The 24,477-nt window shown below is 40.9% G+C and overlaps 1 protein-coding gene across 4 annotated transcripts in view; it reads left to right on the forward strand.

Annotated features, from left to right (window-relative positions):
• The first annotated feature begins 6,548 nt into the window (after positions 1–6,548).
• Positions 6,549–24,477, forward strand: part of JAM2 (junctional adhesion molecule 2) — a 35,851-nt gene continuing 17,922 nt past the window's right edge. Inside the window, exon 1 of one of the 4 annotated variants that reach the window (XM_084530976.1) lies at positions 6,549–6,820. In XM_084530976.1, coding sequence (XP_084387102.1) covers positions 6,766–6,820 — 55 coding nt within the window. In that variant the 5' untranslated portion in view covers positions 6,549–6,765. Of the gene's footprint in view, positions 6,821–7,075; positions 7,482–24,477 lie in introns of those variants that run through there. The other 3 variants (XM_084530975.1, XM_084530978.1, XM_084530979.1) reach the window with 3 other exon arrangements.

Consider the following 24,477-nt stretch of genomic DNA (forward strand, 5'->3'; position numbering starts at 1 on the left):
CCGGCCACGGACAGTAATGGGCAGGGAATTTTCCACTGTGACCGCAATGGGCTGCGGCCAGGTGAGCCCCAGGGCTGCTGGCTCCTGCTGCTGCGGCACCTGGCGCTGGCAGCCCTGCTCACCAAGGCTGTCATCCAGAAAACCAGGTGTGAGGGTGGCTGTTCCTGCCCTTCATCACGTTATTTGATAGAGACAGATTTTTGGCAAGTCAAACAATGTGCTTCCTCACTTTTTGAAACAAGTTAAATACAAGTTATTTTTTAGCGCAGCGGGCACATTGTAGTGTATATACACACAACCCACAGTTGTGTGTATATAACAGTTTACAAGTGAAAGGTCCTTAGAAAACACAAAGATGCTGTTAGTACTTACATCATTATCACTCAATTCTGCCAGTTCAATTATCTTTTTATTCTGTGGCTTGAGGATTCATAAGCAGTCACTGATTACATCACATAATCTTTTTTTTAATTGAAAAATGTTTTCAAGATACACTATAATAAGAATACAAAAAGAATATTTTAGTTTCTGAGGATGTCAATTCAAAATGTCTGGAGAATGAAAGAGAAATAAGCTCTATTCTGTCACTCTTGAATGTGCTGTTCACTTGACTCGAATGACTAGAGTCAAATTCCATTTGATACTGCACATTACTTTGACAGTCTCTCTAATTTAAATTCCAATCTCTAAATCTTTTTTATGAATATATGCAACTCTTATTAAGGTTCAGGAAAATGATGGTAGCATATCTGTTCCCTGCTTCCACTTGCTTGGTGAAGCTCTGGAAGTACAAAGAGGATGAAAAGCCTCCTGGGCCTTGTAGCACACTGCAGGCTTTGGGAGGAGCATGGCCACGACCCTCTGTGTTCTGGTAATCCCTGGCCACAGAGTGACAGTGCAAAGCTTTACCCCCCAGTGGAAAGCAAAAGATATCTGAAGCTGCTGGACATTTCACTCGGGGCTCACCTGCCAAATCTACAGCCCCCGGACAAAAGCAGAAAAGAGGAACAACATTGGCATCAATCTGGGGTTAATTACAAAGTTCAGTCTTCAAGCTCATTTTTGATACATGATACAGCTGGCTCACAACTGTAACATCATTTACTTCTGTGTGTTTACTTGAGGCTTCTGTGATAGAGAAAAAAAAAAATCACAAACCCACCACAATGCTGGGGCCTGAGCCGAGGCCTGGTTGGGGATTATGCTCAGCTGCCCAGCATGGCCCTGCCAGCAGCCGGCGGGGGGCTTACAGGCCTGCTTTAATCCCCGAGCTATTGATCTGTCTGTCAGTGCCCCAAAACTAAGGCCTTCTGACTGAAAAGTACGCTGGGAGGGGTTTGGCTGAAGGCCAGAGGCTTTTAGCACATCACAACACTAAGCATGTCTGTGGTATGGAGGAGGGACAGGTAATAGAAGCAGAGAAAAAGTGGTCCAAAATAATTGCAAGGCCTGAGTCTTCATAAAGCTGTTTGACTTTCACGGAAACCAGAAATAGTATTTTATAATGTGCAGAAAATGGGAGATTGATCTATGAGGCAATCTCCCCGTCCGTGCTTTTACACCACCATGTGTGACCCATTGGCAATTTGTACCTGACAAACCATGGCTGCTGGTGGCCCTGTGGCTCCCAGCCCGGTCCTGGGCTTGCTGACAGATCACTGCAGGAGCAGCATGGCCCTAACAAAGCCTGTCCCTCCGTGTGCCCATCTCCCTCATTTCTTATCACTCACCCTCTGGGCACACCACTGCAGCAGAGTCTTACAATGTGCTGAACACAAGATCACTCAACAGATACACGTTACAGAATGAGTATTTCTCAGGGATTTGGGTTTTGTTTGTGTTATTTCAGTGACTTGGCTTAAAGTACAGCTTCATATACACATGCCTGTGCACAACAGAGGTGGTAGCAGTAATTCATGGCTGGAGGCAGCAATTTCTTTGTAAGACAGTGTGATGTATAACTACATGTTCTTGAAAAATGTTTTAAATACAATTCTGAATCTACCATCAGCAGCATCCTTGCTATCATGTTCCCCACTGTTGCTTAAACGGAATCACAAAACATCCGACAATGCCACCTACTTTGGTAGATATTTTTTAGAAATGTACCTTTGATTGCTACTGAACTACTTGCTCAGTGACAGTAATCTTTCAAGTTCAGTTGAAAAAACATAATGAATACTGTACTCTGCAAGTCAAAGATAAAACTATACAACAGATTGGGGGGATATTCAGGAAAAAAAAAAAAAAAAAAAACTATTGAGAACAAGTAAGATGTATTACTGTTTTCTTCTTTTAGCCTCACATTTTCTCTTTCCTGATTCTAGCTTGGCTGCCACATTAGATATGCAACATTTTGACAGTCTCATAGAGATATTATGTTGTATCACAACACTCACTTTGATCTCATTCATTATGAGATCATTATTAGGCAAGTAATTTACAGCATAGTCTGTCTCTAAACAGCCATCAGCGACAGCTTCATTGGAAAAAAAGAAAAAAAAAGTATTTGTGCTTTTTTGTTTGTTTTGTGTGTTTTTTCTTTTTTTTTTTTTCTCAAAACTATACTTGCAATTTTCAGTTTCAAAGTGGAAAACAAGAAGATAATCTGCCAGCTAAATCAGTTTTTTTTTTTTTTTTTTTTTTTTTTTTTTTTCCCAGACAGCAGTTAAAGCAATTAACATGAAGCAGCAAAACAAATTAACAAAATGCCACAGAAGTAGAAAGGAGACAAGGCCTACTGTATCTGGAGGATGGACAGCTGTTAGAGCAATACTCAGAACATTATAAAAAACTAGGTGTGGTGACACTGAAAATTGCACAAGAAAAAACTTCCTCCTTAAAGTGTACCATATCACATACACGGTTGCTAATAATTCTTCATACTAAGCGCAAAGCTTTCAAGCTGGATTCAGTGTAGTTCAGGCTGTTAGTCTGGGCACAACCTAAAATACATAGCACATTGATCAATGAGTTTCAGAAACAAAATTTGTTACATGGAGTGTGAAATAAGTGTTTTGGTGATTAAGTTCATTAATTAAGTGGAATCTGCTTTAGCAGTTTTACAAAATAGAATTCCATCAACTTGTCTCATTGTCGTGTCGTGCCCCCAATCACACCAGAACAATCACTCTACAGCTGTTTGCTCCAGTCTTCAGCACTTAGGAGAACACACATGACAACAATTTGATGTACACGTAGATTCAACCCATATATATGCTATAGCATCTCTGACCACCTCAAACGTAACGTTTCTAACTATGGAATTATATTCAAATGGTTCTTCTTGATCAAAACTTAAATAATGTAAATTGCAATAACAATCATCCCTGCTACTGTCCATGTAAAGATATGGATATGCTTTTGCATAGGAGCACTTTTTTTTTGCATGTCTTTCCCTCTCGTCCTCAGTGGCTCCATCTCCTAAATCTTTCCCCTTAGTCCTTTCAGTTAACAGCAGTCTCAGTGGCCTACCATAGCTCAGCTTAGAGACACAAAGAAGTTTAAAGAAAATGGGCTTAGGAAAGCACAGGAAGAAAAGGGAAAGGCAGTGCAGACCTATAATCCTCTGTGCTTTCCCTGATGTTTCACTCCACAAACAAGAGATAACCTACTCACAGATACAGCAATACTACCATCACCAGATTAAAAATACGTAGTTGCTTGCATGAAACTATGCTTACAGTAGCTGGTGTACTTAAAGTCAAGAAGTAAACTTGAAATATGTCAGGTTTATGCCTGAATGGGATATAGTGGGGAAGCATGGATTTCCATTAAACTTTTGTTTTACTTTTGATGGCAGTACAAGGATGAATATTCATTAGTTCTTCCATGACTGTCTTCTAGTTTGGCATTTGTAAATGAGTGATTACACAGGAATTAAATCTTACTCTTCTGTTAATTAAACAGCCAGTTCTCGTAGCACAGTACTTTTCCCCCATTACAAGTTGTTCTTGTTTTTTTTTTTAAAGATGAGGAATCATAATCATCTTCCTTTCTTACGTATCTGTAATGTGATTATTTGCATTGCAATGCCTTTAAGCCAAATTCAGCATTTCTAAGTTGTTGTATTCATTTTTTCATTATAACTCAAAGTTATTCTAGAAATCAGCACAGCAAAATAAATATAGGGTGGTTTTGTTCCTGCTGGAAAAAAAAAAAAAAAAAAAAAAAAAAGACATTCTGAATGGAGAAATCACCAAAAGGAGTCATTTTTAATATAGATTAATTTCTCTGTATTTGATTTTATCATCATGCAACTATAAAATGTTAAACACTCTTAAGATGATGAGTTTTGACTTATGCTATTTCAGAGAGTTTTTGCAAATTAATTTTTGAAACCTTTTTTTTTTTTTTTTTCCCCACAGAGCTCTTTAACACAGTGGTGATACCCTAACAGAATAGTATTGTAATGAAGAACTTGTAATGTTAGATTATTGTCTGCAGTCAGTTGTACTATAGTTTCATTAAATGATGAAGGAATTCCATTGTAAGGTAAGAATGTGGATTACTCTAACAAGTCATCTAATGAAGTAGGTGTAAAGTTTTGGTTTATGAATAACTAAAATCATTAAGAAGCAGTTAACTTTGAAATCATATTAAACTTCCACACAATTCTTAAAGGCTTTTGTATGCAAAGAACTTGACTAGAATAGTTATTACAAAATAAGATAGCTATCTTTGACCTGCATTCTCTGTGCAGATGCTAATTATAGACTATTTTTATTATTCTAAAAAGGAGTCTGCATGGAAAGCTCTCCCAGAATAACTGTTAAATGGAATATTTTGAACAAATTGTTTCATGTTGGGCTCTCTGTGTTGTTTTAATGAAACTATTTTTACTGTTTTACTGCTTTTAACTTTAAAAGATTAAGCATATTGATAGCAGTCTTGTACTCTTCTAACAAAGTATTTACAGATTTTTTAAGAATACCATTTTCAGCAAATACAGAAAAAGTATATATATTAAGTGAATTATATGCATTGCAAGTGTGTTTTTTCCAGAGCATTCTGTATATGCATTCAAAATATTCATATTTAATTGTTTGTATTTCCAGCAATTGTATAAAGCAAGCAGAGAAGCCGTGATCCAGTTATTGCTGAAATAAAAGAGGGGAATGCAAAGAAACTGTGAAAACAATATGAAACTGTACTAGAATGCCAGAAAAAATGTCTTGTACATTAGACAATCTTGTACACCAGGTATTTCTTTTTCTTCCAAGAGAAACAAAATAGTGAAGGGAAAAAAAAAAAAAAAAGGGGGGGGGGAAAAAAAAGGAATTTTACTCTGACCTCATGCTTATATAAACCCAAAGCATTTAAGTGGATTTACTGTGGTATGAGTCATGCTAATGAAATCCAAATTAAATGCTATATATGAGTCCATGTATTTGGGCTATTACAATTATAACTGAATATTTACTGGGGTGGAAACACTACTGTAGCTAAACAGGATACCTTACCTCTTCATTCTCGTTATCAATTCATGGCCGTTATATTGGCTTCAGTAGCTATTCTATAAGCTACCCCTTAACTTAAATCCATACTGCTCTTTCTTAATATTCCCCACCTCTGTAACTTTTCCCCCATGCTCCTCCCATACAGCGGTGATACTTACTTTTTATATATATATATATATATATATATGGTCTTTTATTTTTCAGAAATATTACTCGTATTCTATATACATTTTTGCAAGTGATAAATTAGCCAAGAAGACTTAAAGAGTATCATGGCATCCTACTTGTTTGGTTTCCATTAAAATAGCTGCTAGATGCTTTATTTATAAATAATTTTTCCTCATTTTGCCAGTCTAAAAATACAGCCAGTGTTGCTGCTCTGATTATCAAATACTTGTGATACTTTTCCTGTTAGAGAGCCATATTACATCCACAGTAATATATTTGGAGATGTCATCAGAAACGACTCAGATGCACCACTGACTGTCACGATGAGGCACTTTCCCCGATTCATAAATTTAAAGGGCCATTGCAGCCCGTGTGTATTTGATGAATGATTTGCTAAGCTCATACGAACTCTCAATAAAGAAGGCTTTGCAGGTGACCGCGTGGTCCATCTTCTGTCGGTTTAGGGATGCACCCTACAGCAGGTGGCATTTTGTCCACTCACTGTGAGCCTGGCAAGCGCTACCTCGCCACCACAGTGCCAGCAGCATCCGCGCTGCAGTTTTGTTTCACAATTTCGCCCTGTTGGGGCTGCTTCCATCCAGCTCCTCTCCACACTGGGCGGGTTTCACTAGGGGAAGATACTGCAGGCAGAGGCTGGGAACCTCTCCTGCGAGAAGTATAAGCTTTTAGGAAGTTTGGCTTCGATTGCGAAAAGCTTATCGTTTATTCTGTGGCAAGAAACGTCCTTCAGCTCATGAAGAGCTCACACCTCTGCGTGTGTTTGTACGTGCGTGTGCTGGAGCCACCCGCTCCCACCTGCTGCCCCGCCCGTCCCAGCGGGCCCCGAGCCCCAGGCCGCCTCCGTTTTGGGACCGGGAGGGACCGGCCCGGAGCCGCCCCCCCCCGGAGCCTGGCACCGCCTCGCCGGGGCGAGGGCCGAGCCCCCGCTGCGCTCTCGGCCGCCGGGCGCCGGCTGAGGGGCGGCGAGGCGAGGCGAGGCGAGGCGAGGCGAGGCCGGTCCGCTCCGCTCCGTGCCGCCCCCTCCGCCCCACGCCCCGCCGCAGCCGGCGTCGCCCCGCGGGCGGCGATCGTCCGCTGCCGCCCGGGGGTGCGGGGGGGAGCGGCCGCTGCCGGGAAGATGGCGAGCCGCAGCCTCCGCCTGCTGCTCCTCGGCTCCTTGGGGGTCCTCTGCTGTAAGTCGCCCCCCCCCCCCTCCTCCGGGGGCACGTACGCGCTGTGTCCTGTCCTGTCTGTCTGTCTGTCCGTCCGTCCGTTTTTCCGTCCGCCTGCCCGCGCTGTTATCCCCCCACCCCGGGGCACGGAGCGGGGCAGCGGCCCCGGCCCCAGCCCCAGCCCCGTCCCGGTGCCGGCGGGCAGCAGGGGGCGCCCCGGGCAGGGCGAGGGGGGCGCCGAAGCCGCCGGGTCCGTCGGGGGGAGCTGCCAGGAGCCCCCCGCGTCTGCCAGCACTGGGGCTGCGCCCCCCTCCCGGCCCCTGGGGGACAGGGGGAGCGGTGCCTGCTGCCGGCACGGGCTGGTGCAGCTCCAAAACAGGCGTGTGTTTGCAGTGCGGTGGTGGTCCTGTTGCGTGACTCGTTAAAAACAGCGCGAGGAAGCGTTGAAGTTGGGGAGAGCTGCCCCGCTCAGAAAGCACGTGGGAGCGAGTGAAAAATCGCTGCCCCGAGGCGGTGAGTCGCTCATGCAGCGTTACCAGCGGCAGCCCTGCCTGCCCCGAGACGTGCTTGCAGGTCGCAGTGCACCCTGCGCCTCCTGGATGCTGGTGCCCCGCTGCCGCAGATGGGAAAGAGGCTGTAGGTGGAAATAATGCCCTGAAAAGCACGGCGTGCCACGGGCTTGGTGAGACCTGGGACCCGCACGGGATGGGCGCTCAGTCTGCTGTGGGTGTGGGACCGTGCTGCTGCTGGGCGATTTGGTGTTTAACTCCGCACCTAGCAGAAACCTGTGTGTGTCTGTGGAAAATCCTTCGTTGCAGAGGAGGAACGAGTCTGTCCTAAGAGGACAGACTTTTAAATGACATACGCATTGCTAGTGCTTGGGCTTGGTGGCAGTTTTCTTTTCCTTTCTCTTCACTTGTACAAGACCTTACGGAAAACTTGGTTTATTTTGATGGGCAGCTGGTGTAGGCTTTCTCTTTCATATAATAAATTTATTTAAAAAATGAAAGTTTTTTGATCTTTTTTTTCATTTCATGGTGTATATATGACTGGATAAGGCTGCTATGGGTTTTTTGGTGACTGGTTTCAGCGTGTTCAGGCTGCTCAGCTGTTGGATTTATTGTGTCCATTGATGGTGCTGGCTTTGACCACTGTGGAAATGTTACAGGGTGATTTGGAAGGAGTACAGTGGATCTGGCGCCTAAATTGTTGGCAGGCTCACTTTTTTTTTTTTCATGCTTCTTTTCGCTATTCCCAAGAAAATGCCAGATGGGGAGAACTGAGTTCACCAGCAAGGTGCTGATAAGATGTTGCTACGTGAAGAAAGCAACTGTAGGTGGGTGTGCAAATGCTGATTGTTTGTGTGAGTTGGAGAAAATCCAGGCAGAAAAGGCAGCCGGGAGTCTGCTGCTCCTCCTGCGGCTGCAGTGTGTTCACATGAACAATAAGACTGAGTAATACCGGCATCCCAGTCAGATGTTGAGTAGTTTCTCATGTAGGGCAGGGGTTCTGCCCATTCCCCATTAAGGAGGAAAAGAAAGAAGCGGGTTGATACCTTAAGCGTGTGAGCATTGTATTGTGGAGCAGGTGTAGAGAGATTGCTTGGTAATTTAGCTGTAGAAATTTAAGAGCCGTGTAAGTTGATCATAGGAAATCAGCATAGCCAAGAACAGTGCTGAGGTAGATGGGGTCTTTTTGGTGAGAACCTACTAGGAAATACCATTGACCTGTAGAAGTAGTGGTTTCTCTTGCGTTAAAGCTTATCCCCTTTAATTTAGGGGAAAGTTAGGGAGTTTGAGATCATCAGTCAGCCTTAGTCTGCGTGAGATCAATAAACTTATGTTATCTGTGAAAGTTTTCAAAGGTGCAACAGGGTAAGACTTGTGAGTTCTGTTGATGAGAGAGCTAGAAAACCTACAGAAATGCTTGCTGTTAATAGCCGTGGCTACCATTGAGGAGATGGTGTATACTGATAAACTAGCCCTTTTGTGAAGCTTCTAGGCCTGCCTTTTTCCTGCCTTACTGTAAGTGAGAAATTAAATTTAAGCTGGTGATGCTGAAAACAAATTCAGTACAATGTGTCTGTGCGAGGACAATGCAGAGGCAATAAACAGTCTTACATAAACATTTGATGGAGCTCACAGGGGTAGTTTGATTCTGCAATAAATAAAAAAAAAATAAAACCTCACCTTATTTTGGCTTTAAAGCAAACATTCTTTAGCGCTCAGGAATCTTTCAGCCAAATACAGAGGTTCTAGGTCAAAAAAGTCACGTCTCCACCCTCAGTCTCCTCCAAGAACTTACAAAGCATGAGTGTATTAGCTGTAGGAAATGACAGTAGGGCTGGAAGTCTTTAAAGTGTGCTTTCCATATTATACTTGATAATATTGTCTCAGTGTTGAGAACATTATCAGCCCCCTGTCTTCTATCGTACCTTCTGTGTTTGCTGGATTAACTTTTGTAGGGAGTTATAATTTCTGAATTAGAGTCCTTATTTGGGTGAGACGGGATTTCTTAAACTTGCTAGGCTGCATACTTCCCTAATATCTCTACAAAATAAGGCTATGAACCATGCTGCTTACTTTTTTATTGTTATTATTTGGAGAGGGAACAGGGGCAGCCCCAAAAGAGACATTCAAGGACGGTTCCTTCTCTTATTCTTTTAGTTAAGAAGTGACATTTCTTTGCAATAGAAAACAGCTTTGGCTGTTGGCCTACAAACCTGCACAGGCTCTCAGGCACCATAATATAGGGTGTCAGATGGCTTTAAATACCAAGAAGCAAATGAAAATTAACTATAGAAAGTGGCATTTGTTTCAAATGTTCAGCCTAACTTTTTTTTTTCCCACTTTGAACTGTGGTGACACTGCACAAGATACTAGAATGCTTCCAAAAAGGATAAAAAATGAGGACTTGGTTGGAAGACTAAGGCTCACTCTGCCATATCCTTAGTTCAGGTTACTGGCCCCAAAGCCTGCTATTGGACATGCAGAAGAAAAAATGAAGATGAATGCCTTCATTCATTGCATATGCGAAGCAGGAAATGCACCTGTACTATCATGTCAAGACAGTCACAATTCCCCCTATTTTCTTCTGTTTAAGGTGACTGTATGCAGGTGGTGGACTTGCTTTTGCTGTTGCTTGGCCTCCATGGTCCTGTTCTCTTGGCTTTAATGCTGCAACAATTCCTTATTCATGTCATAGGACATGTATTTCTGGTAATTGTGATTACCATAGGGCATCTGGCATCTATAATGAGACTTAAAATTACCAGTATTATTAGCAAATCTAATTGAGCCTGGATGAGGTCTTCTTGTTGGCTATTTAACTGAATTACACCAAGTATTATTATTATTATTATTTGTAATATTTCCTCTATGATATCTGAATTCCCCACTATAGAGTATTTTGGCAGCAGCATGCTGGCTGCCAGGTTCTGCTGCAGGAATTGGCTGATGACATAGCAAAAGAGGAAGAACTCACAAGTACTTGAACTTTGACTTCATCTTTTCTCTTTAGTTAACTGACTTAAAACTTGTAGGCTCATCTTTCATGATTTAGAACTACCAAGCTTGTCTGAGGCCACTGCCTAACCCCAAATGTTATTGGGGATACATGTGTGCAGACCTGTTTTTAAAGAAATACACTGAAATTGTTAGAGCTTTTTTACATACGGCTTCCTCAAAGGGTACCCCAAGTTCTCTTGTTTCTTTTCAGATGCCGGTGGTTGTGAAAGAGGCAACTATTTTTATATACGGGAGAATCTTCTTGTACAACTAATACAAAAGAAAATTCAGCTCTCATACCATTTCATAGGAGTGTAAAATAGTGATGCTTATTCACCGAAGACAGACATTGACATGTATGTAAATCTTCTGCAGTAACAGTAAGCAAGCTTCCCTTGTTAGATGGGGAGGTGTAGGTTTAGGCTGTCAGAGCATTTGGAGGGGCAGAAACAATTATTAGTTTAGTTGTGGAATCAGGATCTAAAAGTATGTTACAATCTACTTAGATTTCACCAACACTCTAAAATGTCATCTTTCCCTCAGAGCCTTTCTGAAGACAGTCAATTTGTAATCAGGTCCTTACAAGAGGCAATCCCATTTACTTCTCTCAGAGTAAGTAAAGTGTGGTGTCATACTTTCTCATAACAATACTAGAGGTCAGTCCAGTGTGAAAACTTAGGTAAAGGAAGATTATTAAGATGTATCCACACAGCAGTATAAATATTTCATTCATCAGAACAATTAAAGTGTGAGGTAGACATTCATATTTGTCATTGCAGGCTATTTGTGAGGACCATATGGAATGGCTAAATTAAGGTTCCCTTGAAGTTATGGAACAATATAAAACAAGGACACTTGCTTAAAATAGATAGTCTATCACATATATCCACAGGGACCCAATATTATTGCTGCTTTTTTTGTTTGGTTGGTTGAGATTTCTTCCTCCACCATGGTAACATTAAAGCACCATTGCATATTTGGGAAGATAGATGGGCTAAGTTCTTACTTTCCCATTTGGTGGCTAATATCCAATGGTGTGAATGCTTTAATGGAAACTGAGGGAAACATTATGTGGAAACTGAAAGACAATTGTTTTACTGGTAATTCTCTCTTACTGTTAGGTCACCTCTTCCTCTCAAGGAAAACTGATTTTGTAAGACTGTTTTTCTTAGTTTTACTTTCTGGCATGTCCTTTTCCATCCTGATTACTTCTCTAAGAACTATCCGTTTCAACAAAACACTTCAGCAGAAAAGCCCGCCACATCTTTCTTGAAGCGTTGGACGTTACTGTGCTGTAATTCTACCACAGGAAGCTTAAAGCAAATATTATGGTGTCTTGTAATCAAGACAAATGATACGTTTCCTTCATCTAAATAGTAGTCTTTTGGAAATCCCAAAAATGAAAGTGGAGCAGTATTTGGATGATTGGCAGCACTTGTGCTCACCTGTATTTCCAAAGTCACTTTTTCTGGAAAGCTCAAATGACTTATGTCACCTTTACGCTCACAGCAGCATACAGTAGAGCACTTTAGTGCTTAGATATGATTTTTTAAAAACAGGCAGAAGGTAAGCTTGGCAGCTGAACATCTGGTCCCGTTCACTTGTCACTTTCTAACATACACTAGGAGGTGAAGGAGCTTTTGGAGAGGCAAGAAAGGAAAAATATCCACTTCTGAACAACGGCAAGCAATACAACAGCAGTAGTTGTTGAACTACTGATGAGTGTAGCCCCCCCTTGGTTAACAGGAATTTAAGGAGGCATCCAGTTTCTCTCAAAGGTTATTCACAGGGGAAAACACACTGGGGAAATCTGGTAATAAGCTATTTTTGAATTATTGCTTTCCATGAGTTCTAAACTCAGCAATTTTCAGTAAGAATCTCCAACTTGCATTGTAATAGCAACAACTTGATCCTGACTATTTAAAAAAGTAAGAAATGGTCAGACTTGAGTTGGAAAGAACAGTTCCTACAGGTATGAAGTTTCAAAAGATAGATATTTACTTAGCTTTTGTTAGGATTAACTTTGTAAGGGTTTAACATACGCTCAAGTCAGTCCAAACCACTGGATGAGGCTCAAGGCAAAACAAAACGTGGTCTGGATGGGAAGCGATGGATTATAGGGTTGTTTTGGCACCAGACAATGTTAACAATAGCAGCTACATTTGCTGTTTGCAAACTGCTAACGTAGTACTGGAGGTAGTGATGGAACATGCATTCTTGAGACGTGGGTCTTGGTCAAATTAATATATAATTCAGAAACCAAAATGTTTATATGAGGCATACATGAGTGCCCAGTATGAATTGGGAGAAATTCTTGTGGACAGTTTGGTAAGGGCTACTGTATGCTGACTGGAGTTGGATTGGAGCTGCAGAGATGTTCACGCTTGGCATACTTGTAAACATACGAGGGAATGATGCACAGAAGACCAGAGCTTGTATAATACTATGTGAGTTAGACAGCAACTTACCACTTGAGTGTATGGGCAGTACCTGTCACTGGTTCAGAACTGAAGCTTTCTAGTAGCTGTAGTGACAAAAATAAGCCAAAACACATCATCTGGAATGGTATCTATAGTGTGTGTAGCCGTGTTCAGGCTCATGTTACGGCTAGCTTTTGTGCTCAAGTACCCATTCTGTTTCTATAAAATGATGTAAAGAAGCAAACACTTGGGTTTTGCCATTTGAGTACTGGGCCATCTAGACTGATTTTTCTGACCCTTTTCCCAGTCTTGAAGCTGGTAAACCACAAAGATGAGAGCTTAAATTTATGACTTCTTGTTTGTGGCTTGTTTCACATTCCCTTACTCCAGATTGACTGGGGTTTTGGGTAGCGTGACAAGGCACTGACACAACTTTGGTACTGCTCAAACTGTTGGTGGTGAACACTTCTGAAAATGTGACTCAAGCAGGCTGTCCTGCGTGTTTAATAACCATGGGCTGTATGTCTGTATTTGGGAAGGCTGCTTGCCCAGGTAGTAATGGAGGAGCCTTTCTGAGAGCACTCAGTGCCTGGGGGTGAGGTGCACAGGCCCCACCATGCCAAGGCCTGTGTGCGGCTGGGGTGCCCGGGGCCTCGCACGTGGCACTGCAGGGCTTTGCCAAGCCTGATAGCTGGTCTCACCAGGTTAAGCCCAGTGTCCACATGAAGTCCAATTAAAAGTTTATTAATAGCAGTGCTTAGACATCGGAAAAGTTTGTGCAGAAAAGGTCTGCATTCTATGAGTAGATTTAATAACTTTCCATTTAAATGCCTTTCTTTAAATATTTGTGTGTGAATGAATGAAATGTAAATGTTTTATTTTAAGTCAGTATTTGAGTTTTCTTTGCATCTTGCAGTGAATGCCCCTGCTGCCTTCTGCTGACCAACATAATGGTCCTCCCAGGTGTAATGTGATTTACTGATGCACAAGAGTGTTGTAATCATTTAAGAGGGTCCTGAAAGGAAATCAGTATTGAAGGAAACCAGTAATTCCATATTGAATACAGCAGTTGAAAATGTAAAAGTGGTGAGGGAGGGGTAGGTTGGGACAGATAGGTAATAGTAAGAGCTCTTAAGGTTTTTAAGAAACTGCTTTTGTAGCATTGGAGTGACTAGTAAAGCATACAAATTCAGGGACTCCAGATGTACTCATAATACCAAAGTTGGTGCCCAGGAGAGGAGGTAGAGAGCAGTATGCAGATGTGCACCATAGCGAAAGTGTGCTTAGACATCACAAAGCAATGTGTGTAAGGTAATGTTTTGCTTCTTGCAATACAGTCTGAGACATTCACGTAATTCCATTTTAAGTCGATTTCTTTTTCTTTCCCTTTTCTATATAAGACCTACATCCTGGACATCACTTGATTCCTTGATTCAAACAGTACTAATTAAAACATTTCGGGAGACTTCTGTATCAAGTATGAGAAGTAAACGTAATTCTCTCTGTGTTGGGTTTAAGTGTTGTTGAAATGACGGGTACTTCCAGAAGATAATGTACTTATAGCACTTGTCTTTGGAGCCTTTCAGTAAATAATGTTCCAGGACGTAAGAGGCATCTGGGAAAGCTGATTATCAACAGGGAATCAGCAGCATATATTGAGACAGGACTAAAAATTGTTTTCAGCTCTGCATTTCCCTTGTTGCTGAATACTTTTTGTTTCAGTTGTGTTCCAGTTGTATCTCTAGCCAAGTCCTCTACTATCATCAGCCCACACAGTTGCTGTTTGCTTTCCAGCTGTGTTCAGATTTTTAGTCTCCTTTTTTGAGGAGGAGGAGGAAGGGAAGAGAAAGCACTGCTACAAAGGTTTTGTCCAGGTTTTGCAATATGCATTAGTTTTCTAACATAAATAGCTGCTGGGAGAACACACTGACTTTTGTGAGAGAATAATTAAGTGATGTCTGTTTATAAGCTTTTCAACAAAGTTTGTGCAAAGTTTTTAAAGCTATGTAAATAGAGAAAGAGGAGTTGGTATGGCCAATTCTTACATATACAGCTGAGAGACTTGCAGGTGCAGAATGTTTTTGAGTTAAAGCAAACTTAATGTCTGCTAGGGAACAACAAAGCAGTGCAGAAGGATTTTTTTAACCTTTTTAAGCTAGTCTTCAGACCCACAAAAAAAAATCCCAGAAAGCTTGTATTCTCTTAGGAAAATATCACAAAAATTTAAGGCAGATACTTTTTTTTTTTTTTTTACTGGAAAAACAGTTGAATCTAATAGCTATGTAACAATCTACTAAAACCAAAAGATTGTTTTACACTATGTTGGAAAACTGGGAATGAGGTAGTATTTATGATTAGCCTAGTATTTGACAAACTCAGAACAAAACAGTTTTTAATTTCATCTAGTTATTGGGGGGGGGGGGAGGGGAGGGGCAGGCAAAATTGAATTTGGGTCTTATTGGCACCTTTAACAATTGATTCTACGTTAATGTATGATTTATTTTATTGTATTTTGCTCACAAAGCAAAAGGTCAACTTGGAAGCAGAGAGGGGTTCTGAAGCAATGCTGTATCTGTGGTTTCCAGCAGAGATTAGTTGTTGCAAGCATTTAAGGAAATACTGGGAGGGGGTAGGGAGGAATTTGCCCTTCTTTTGAAGCTGAATTATCTTCATGTTTCATGGAATACAAAGACAGTGAGATAACACCAATATATAATATCAACAATATCAGTAGAACTAACTGTAGTTTGTGGCCAATATGTACATACAGAAGTTGACTAAGTGTTAGTAACCCTGCTTACAGGCATGCTATTGAAAATATAGACAGGTTAGGAACTAAAACCCTTTCAGTTTTGGGATGGGGTAAAAAATCTGAAAATCAGAAGAAAATACATCATGATTTTGCTGTTAAGGTTCCAATCCTGCGGCTAGATGCTGCATTTGAATCCCTATAAATGTATGGAGTGCTGTCCATATGGCTGAAGACTTATAAACAGAAATGTAATATGAAATCTGATTATTTTTAATTGCTAATTGCAGTGATGGAAAAGTAGATAATCCATGACCTTTAGCTGCCTCTGTTTTGGGATGGGAAACATGCAGGGTGGACAGAGGGTTTCCAAAAATCTCATACAGCTGAATATGTCAAGGGGCTTGGCTATGTAATCAAACTGTTTAAGTGGAAGGTATATGTAGACTTGGCTACAAGGACTCACGTAGGTGTAAGCTCTGAAGTGGGTACTCTTTTTTCTATGAAAGAATAATTCATTTTGTCTTGTAAGAAACCTGGTCCTTAGCTGCTTTAAAACATAACGTGGCATTCACAGCATAGCAACACAAAGCATAAAAACTTACAGGCTTATTTTAACAGAGGTGCTTTGAGCAAAATGGTGGTGAGCAGGTGGTGATGAGTTCCCTTTCTAGGAGAGAAATAGAGGTAACTATCTATTATTCAACAAACCATCTTGTTCCCTTTCTTGGCTTCCTGATCATTCAGAGCTCTCTCTGCTGATGCTAGTTCCGTACTTTGTGGGCTCGATGCAAGATGTGCAGCCTTGCAACAACACTGGAAATAAATAGGTAAAAGGGACAGATCCTCATCTTACTAAAATATTGTTCTGTGACTTTAGACCTGAAATCTGAAGACCTCATTTTGTGTTTGGATTCAATGTGATTGCAGTGCTCATGTGCCTGCGCATTATGTGCCTGCCTGTATAATGCCAGCATATATCTTTATGCCAGCATAGTCCTTGGACTGTTCCTCAGATACCTTTCTCAAAAAGAGAGGTCCTTGAACTGAAATCAGTTAACTGGAGTTGAGTACTCCAGAGTCTTTATTTAGTTTTATATTTTAGTCTATATTTAGTCTTATTTCTACTGGAAAGTTAAGTTTAGGAAAAATAGTGTCACATGAGTTTATAAAGTATCAATATCTCAGGAGGAGTTGGTTATAAAGATAATACAGGGCAGAAGTAGGCAAAGCAAATGGCAAAACAATTTAGAGTGGCTTATGTGCCTATCTAGAAGTCATGATTTCATGAAACGTGTTGATCTGTTGCCTCTAGCAGGCATTTTAGAAATGTAATACGGGGTTTTGATAGTATATACGTTAAGTGAACTATAGAGCATTCCAGATACAGCTGTTGTAACCATCAGATTTTTAAGCACTTGTTGCACTTGAGAAGATGGGCCAGGGGTCCGAATCATTAATCAGGTATTTTTTATTTTAAAAATATCTAATGGCATAAATAATACAGAATTCCTATCTCTATGTGTTCCTGGTATTATCTTTGTCTTTGAATTATGACAAGATTGTCTGTTTGATTCTGGCAAGATTATTTGTCTTCTATACAATTATTCGGTGCCCTGGAATTATTTATTTATTTATTTTTATTTTATATTACATAATTCCTGACATCTTTTTTTTCATTTCACTTCTGTGACAGTGAAAGAGCTGGTACTTTCTCAGTTTAAGTATTGGCTGACAAGATAATCCAAACATATTACGTGAAGCTTCAAACTAGTGAATTGTGCACGATAGCTTGCTTCCTAAGCTTGTGCTTCTTCTGACGCAAAGCTACAGAATTGTTTGTTAGGTAACCTTACCCAAATACTCTCAAGGATGTGCCTCCTGACACATCTCTTCTGTTGAAAAGCTGGGATGATTACTAAGTTAACGTTTATGCTTGGTTTAAAAATAAATAAAGCACAGAGTTACTGTGTTTATTCCTGTTTCCTGTGTAACTTTCCAGTGTTCTTCTAGTGTTTTCTAATCTGAATATCCATGTGTTGTTTTGCTTGAATAGCTTTTAATGTGATGAAGACTTTAAGGTGTTTTTTTGTTTGTTTGTTTTTTACCCTCTTCATCCCCTTTAAGGAAAATTTGGCACCTATTATACTGTGACCTATTGTTCCTAGCTCTGGCTTCCGGAGGATTTCTTCTAATCACCCTTCTCCTTTCAGAGTGCAAAACATCTTCTGTTTGTTCTAGCTCCTCTTGATACGTAACAGCCTTAATTGAGTCAAAAGAGTGGCTTCAGTCCTGTTCAAATAAATATGCTAGAAGGTGCTCCTGTAAAATCAGATATTGAAGAACTAATCTGCCTATTAAAGGCCTGCAGAATTAAGGCTAAAGATGTGTATTTGTACTGTAAACCACAATGTTGGTTGAAAGTAATAGCCATCAAACATGACTGTTAGCTGCTTCTGGCAGGAAGAGGCAATTGAGCGAACTTGGCAGCGTAAGGGATCATGTGTGAATGAAAACGGGATGAGCTAATTTGGCAAACTGTATGCAGATAATTAGGAAAGGTTCACCAGATTCTTTTGGCCAAGAGAGAAGAGGTCGTTGTGCTTGCAGCTCATATTAGCAGAGTCTGGTTTGTAGTCTGAAGGGGAAAAAAGAAGAAAAAAAAAAGAAAAAAGAATACATAGCTCACTGCTGCTGATCAAGGCAAGATGCAGTCCTAAAACTCATGGTTCAAATGAAATTCAGTCAAGTGGCACCCCACCCCCACCTACTGGAAATGTCTCAATCCCAAATTCACAAAGCATTACACAGCTTCTCACGGAGTATTTCCATTTTTCCATTTAAAGAGTATTCTACTGTTTTTGGTGAGACCGTTTTTTCTATTTTATTTATTTATTTATTTATTTTTAATGGGCACACTAGCTAGAATGAAGTCATCCCAGTCAGCAAAAATTGAATGGAAGGAAGCCTGTGCAAAGCCCTCTTTAAAAACTCACCCCAATGAGCTGTTCTTGCATCCATTCCCTATTAGCGTAGAAGTATATTCTGGGTGAATGCTTGCTTCAGAGACAAACTTTTTTAAGCCCCCAGATTTCAGATGGATCATCTCTTTCAGTGGGGGACATGTAACAATGCTGACTTGGTTTTGATTATTACTTTCCTGAAAATGAGACGTTTGGGTGTAGTTGGTCTAATGAGCTATCCCGCCTGCTACTTGGGATCTCTGCAGTGTGCAGTTCTGGCTCATTATGTGTTCCTTTAGCGTTAAAAGCCAGAACTTAATCTGTACACATCCTCTGCAGTGCAGTTTGTAGAAATGCTTAGGTTAATCACAAAAGGGGTTGAGAAGACCTACTGGGAAAAAAACTGTTATAAACTTGAGAAGAGACTGAGGTTGCACAGGAAATTTGGTTCCAGCGTATATGGATGAGACTATGTACACAAAGAGACATTCCCTCACTGAAACAATGTGGAGTCTACTTCCATGCGTGGAAATCCCAGAGGCCTGATGGCTTTCCTTGAATCTGGAAACAGGATCTTACCTTCAGGGAGTTAGATGACTCCTCTGGCTCTGAGCAAGCAGGAACTCCAGTTTTACGTGGTGTATACCGGAATCATAACTAACGCTGGCTGTCACAGTTGGAAAGCAAATTAAATTTGTTTTCAGGCTCTTTTAGGTTTGTGTGTATTTGCAGGTATATAAATGCCCAACTTGAAAGTGTTTATCCTTTTGAAATTGCCCAGCAGTTCCAGCAAAAGTCACTTGAGCCTGGTGCAGACCTCTGAAATCTAGCATGAAACTTATGAAACTTGTCGCGAAATGTGACCTGAATGGTTGTGGGTTATTTGTGCTGGTTTTCTGTTTATTTGTTTGTTTGTTTGTTTTTAATTGTTGTATGGTGGTTTTTTTTTTGGAGGGGATTGTTTGTTTTTTCCACTTCTCCAGCTCTTCTGTATTTCAGGGCTGATTTTACGGTAGATGTAAATCAGTCTGCTACTATTGACTTCAGAGGACCATGCCAGTTTGCACCAGGGACCCAGCCTTGTTTTGTAAACTCGGTCATTGTGCTATGACTATTTCTTGAGGTATTTGCACAGGCCAGTGTTTGGCTGAAGCATTTCTTCAACTCCACTGCTGCATGTTACATGAGGCGTGTGCGACAGCAGTGGCAAAGAGACATCTCCTTGTGTAGCCCCTTCTAATGGTCTTTTTTAACCCAATGGCACCAAACACAAGTTTTGAGCATCCGGATCCACCTCAAAGCAAGCATTGGGGCCCTGCCTGCGGCCTGCCTGTGCGCCCTGCCCGGTTGCTGTGGAAACCGCTGTGGAGCAGCACCAGTGAGCGGGAAAGCGGCCCTGTTATGGGGCCTGGCCTGGACAAAACCCCATACCCTGGTGTCACAGGCTCCATGGAGACGGGGAGAAGTGGGTTTGAGTCTTGTGAAAGTCAGAGCTATGAATGCTCAGTTAATAACATAAGCTTTCTGGATTGTCTGTCTGCTGGGATGCAGTCTGCACTGCATTGAACCTGTGCAAGCTGTGGAGGAGAAAAGGAGGCAAAAAAACAAACCAAACCAAACCAAAAAAACTTTGAAGGGAATGGAATTTTACATGTTGATTATAAATATTTATTTATTTTTTTTAATTTCCTACACCATGTCACACAGTAATTTGTGTTGGGTCTGCTGAAAGCACTTAGGAGGCTGTTTAGTTTCTCTGGAATTCATTTACTTCGGTGTTCAGTTTCCTTGGAAAGGCTGACCTAAATAATCTCCCCCTTTTTTGTCCCATGCCGCTTGTTTGTTATTCCCTGCTTTTTCCTCTACAAGCACTTCCAGTTCAGTCTTGCCAGGCCTGACCGTCCTTGGGGCTGTGCTCAGAAACGATCACTAACATGATCTTAAATCTCGGGACCACTGCTGGTAAATTCAGATAATTCATTCCGAAAATCACAGTTTCTCTTTATTCTCGACCTTCTAGTTAAGTAAAAATATCTTGAAAGAAAAGGCATCATCGGCTGGTGTGCCAATTTCATATTGTACCGAGCAGTTCACATGAAGCTGAGCATTAAATCATCCCTAGGCTGACATCGTGAATGAAAACTTCTTTGATAGTCTGCTCCATAATTGAGGCATTACAACAAAAGAGCTCTTCCCCCTCCTGTGGGACTGAGAGCTCCTCAGATCATCCAATACCAGCTTTCAATACAGGTAGAAATCCCACTCCGATGTACTTTCTGACAACGCTGTTACTGCCCTGTGTAACTCACAGCTGGATGAACCCGAGGTTTTCTGTTCTGTTTCTCTTGTTATTTCTATCACAAAGGCAGAGTTTCACTGACACTGATATTAAAAAATACTTTCTCTAACAGATGAGTGTGAAGAATTGTTTTCATTTTTATTTTTATGCTATATTAAATAAAACAGCCAATTTCTGTATTAAGTTCTAGACCTCTGGATGTACAATAAGTAAAGAAAAACTACTTGAAGTTGATCAGCTTGGCCATTTAAACTCTTTGTCACTTTAACCTAAGTTTTCTTCTGAAATAACCTAATATTCTGAAATGTTTTGAGAAACCAGCCTAAAGTACACTTTGCTTTGTTATGATATAGGTTTTGCAGGCAAGGTACCTTAAAACTTGACTGCTTTGTCTCGGGTATCTGTAGACAATTTTTTCTTCTGAATCTGACTGCCTTTGCTGTTAATTTGAGAGCTTTTAATGAAAAAGAGTGTAAAGAGTGTCTGATGACTTACCCAGCAAGACACGTAATGTGTCTGTGTGTTAGATTGCTAACTACCCTACCATCTGGATGCTGGCCTTGTTATCAGCTTCGAATGTATGGCTTTGCTCATGGGAGCAGACAGAGGGGAGAGTTACTCCATTACTCAGTGCATGGCTCTGAGCCTGGGCTGGAAGGGGGAAAATTGTCACAGGGTTTGGGGAAATTTTTTGTTGTTGTTTTGGAGGGATTGGGGGAAAGGTCAATTTTTGTGTGTCATATACTACTCAGCTATAGAGTTGGAATTTTAATTTTCTAATAGCTGCTCTTCCAGAAGAGAAGCCAAACCAAATAACTGGATTTAGCAGTTTTTTTGGTTTTAGTTCCAAACTCTCTTCCCATGCTCTGAAAAACTAGTCCATTTTTCCATGAAGAAGAAATTCATCAGGAATTAGAAGAGGGCTTGCAGAAAAGGGGGAGGTGTGGGAAGGAGGAAAGGCTATCAGGTATTTATGTGCACAAATCAAAGTACCTTACAAGGCTTTTCATAAGATTATTGATCTAGTTATAGAAAAGCCACTTCCTGTGGCATAAAAGTTAGGCTGTTACTCTGCCTATACATTTCTTTCCCTATCCCCTTATTCTCTGTCCCTTCCGAATATCTAAAAGCTTACTGCCTCTGTACCTCTGTCATCCCAAGAGTAAAGGCCAACATACGGCATTTCTAGTACTGTTTAAGGAGTGAAAATAACTAGTCATATGTTTTTCCTTCATCTTGAAACACTAGCAGAGCACAGATGCAACTAGAACAACTTCTTTGTAGTGCCAGGAAACCAGCACTGCATCATATTGAGGAGCAGTTTTCCTTATAACTGTAAGGTCTTAGAAACTTAACTAAATTAAAAGCAGTTTCTTCAAGCTAGTAGAAAAACTTCTCATTTGTCACTGATGTGTGGATAACACATGTACATGAAGTAGGATCTCTAGTATGTATTTTTTTGTGGTTAAAAACATCAACAAGGGCTATGTCCTAATCAGCCAATAAGAGTGTTTAAAATCATGCCACATATTTCATAATGTGTTAGATGCTCTCAGGAGCTGTATGTATTACCACCAGCTCCAGTGCCTGAATGACTAAAACTTGCCCTGGTTAAGTCCAGCAGTTTCTAAAACACTACAATAGTGCTGCTGACAGCTACGACACAAGCACAGGGGTGGCTGAGAAACCCCTTAAGTTCTTTTTATGTTTTAGACTCAGTTTGTCAACCCAAAAATGTGCCTTCTTCCCTGGATTACTATGCTTTACCCACTCAAAACACACCTAGTAAAAGATAAACTTGCAATCCACATCTGCATTTTAGTGGACTCTTTCTTACCACTCTACAGCCTCTGCGTAAATTGAGACTAATACCTTATTTGTTTTCTGTGGCTAAAGGTGTGCAGGGTGTTGTTTTTTTTGTGAAACATAAACTCTGCCCAAAGTAAATCCTGTTCTATCGTTATTAAGATTCGAGAATATTTGTAACTCAGGATAAATAAAGAATGGAGGTGGAGCTTTTTTCCCTTTTTTCCCATCATGTTTGGTAATTTCTTCTAGCCCTCGTCTGAAGTTTGAACACTTAATGCCCTATTTATATTTCCTAATGAGGCTACGTCACTCAGTTCAGGCTACATTTTGGTGCATAAATCACTGATTTCAGAGATTAGTTAAGGACTCTGGTGCACACTCCGGAGACTCTTGCAGTCATGAAGGCTGTTAATACTCCAGAGCTCCCTCCAGCATGATTGCTGGAGGCTAGCATTCACCAAGAAGAATAGATGGAAGACAAAAGCAGCTTAAACACTCAACCGGCAACAGCAACATGGCTGGGTCAGACCTGTGGTGTGAGCCCTGAATGCCTGTTTTCCACCCACCTCCAGGTAACACTGTTCTAACCTGCCAGTGCTACCCTGAGCTGGGTGGCAGCCTTTTGGTTGTGGTGACCATATTTTGGACTCCTAAGAAGAATGGGAGTTAATCTCTTCTGAGGTGATACACAAATTCTGTCCAAAGTTAGGTAGTTTCTCCTCTCCTGTTCCTCATTTATGGACTATGCCATCTATGGGTACTTCTCATAGGGAAAAATTCGGCAACAGAAGAGCCAAGCCCCTTGGGGGTGTTTAAATGACAAGATCATGGCAAGACTCAAGGTATCGTTTGATTATGTAATGGTCAGCTTCCTGTTCTCTGGTGGGGAGTACGGTAAGAGAGCTGTCTGCATTATCGCTTTATTCTTGGGACATCGGACTTCCTATACTTGCAGTATCCTCTGAAATCCTTTGTTCAGCTTTGCCCTCGGCCACCTGCTACTTAGAACTTGGCAAAACAAACACCGAGAGACTGCGTTTTCTCTTGTACTTATAACTGTGTTTTGATTCTGTTCTCATGTAATTTCCTCCAGGCACCACTGTTTCCTTTGATTTGGTTTGACTAATGTGCTTTTCTTTGATTCCTCCAGCGTCAGTTTACGGCTGTGTGAGGGATTATCAAATGGAAAGCGTGCGCTTTGTGGGCCTACTTCTAAACAAATGAAGCTGCTCCCATGTAAGGGGGGAGGGGGGGATAAGTCTGTGTATAAAAGCATTTGATGAACAAAAAGTTCGGTGGTACAGTAATCTGTCATCTTTTCTCTGTTGCTCTTTATATCGTGAATTAAAATGCAATGCTTAAGTCTTGGATTCTGAATAATTGGCAGACACTTCTGAAAGGGCATTTTAAGGAAGAGGTACTCTAGCTTTGAAGACCTCTTCTGTTTTTCTGCTTGATTGAGCTTTAATTGTCACCTCTCTCTGCACCAGCTTAATTTACAGTTCAGACTCTAGCACTGCTTGAAAAGGAGCATGTTTATGTGTGGTTTGTGTGTGATGAGTAGGGCTGTGTGCATACTGAGTATGATTTTAATTTTTTTCTGGCATATTTTGTACATACTGCATTGCATACTAGGGTCCCTGTACATTCGTAATTCCCTTGATGCAAGAGGAATTATACAGACTTGATGCAACTGCAAGCTCACGATACAAACTGCGCAAAGTAATTTAATAATTTCCATGCAAATAAGTGCCATGATCCTGCCCCAGAAGTTATAAAATATTATTTCTTATTGTGCATTCTAACTCGTGAATACTTAAAGAACATTGGTGAGCTTCATGACCTCCATATTACAGAGGAAGAGAGAGAATTTTCAGGTTTATGGAACAGTGGATGCAATAAAGTGTTGAACTGCATATGTTCAAGCTGTTT

Source organism: Aythya ferina (genome assembly GCF_964211825.1).
Source record: "Aythya ferina genome assembly, chromosome: 1".
NCBI lineage: Eukaryota > Metazoa > Chordata > Aves > Anseriformes > Anatidae > Aythya > Aythya ferina.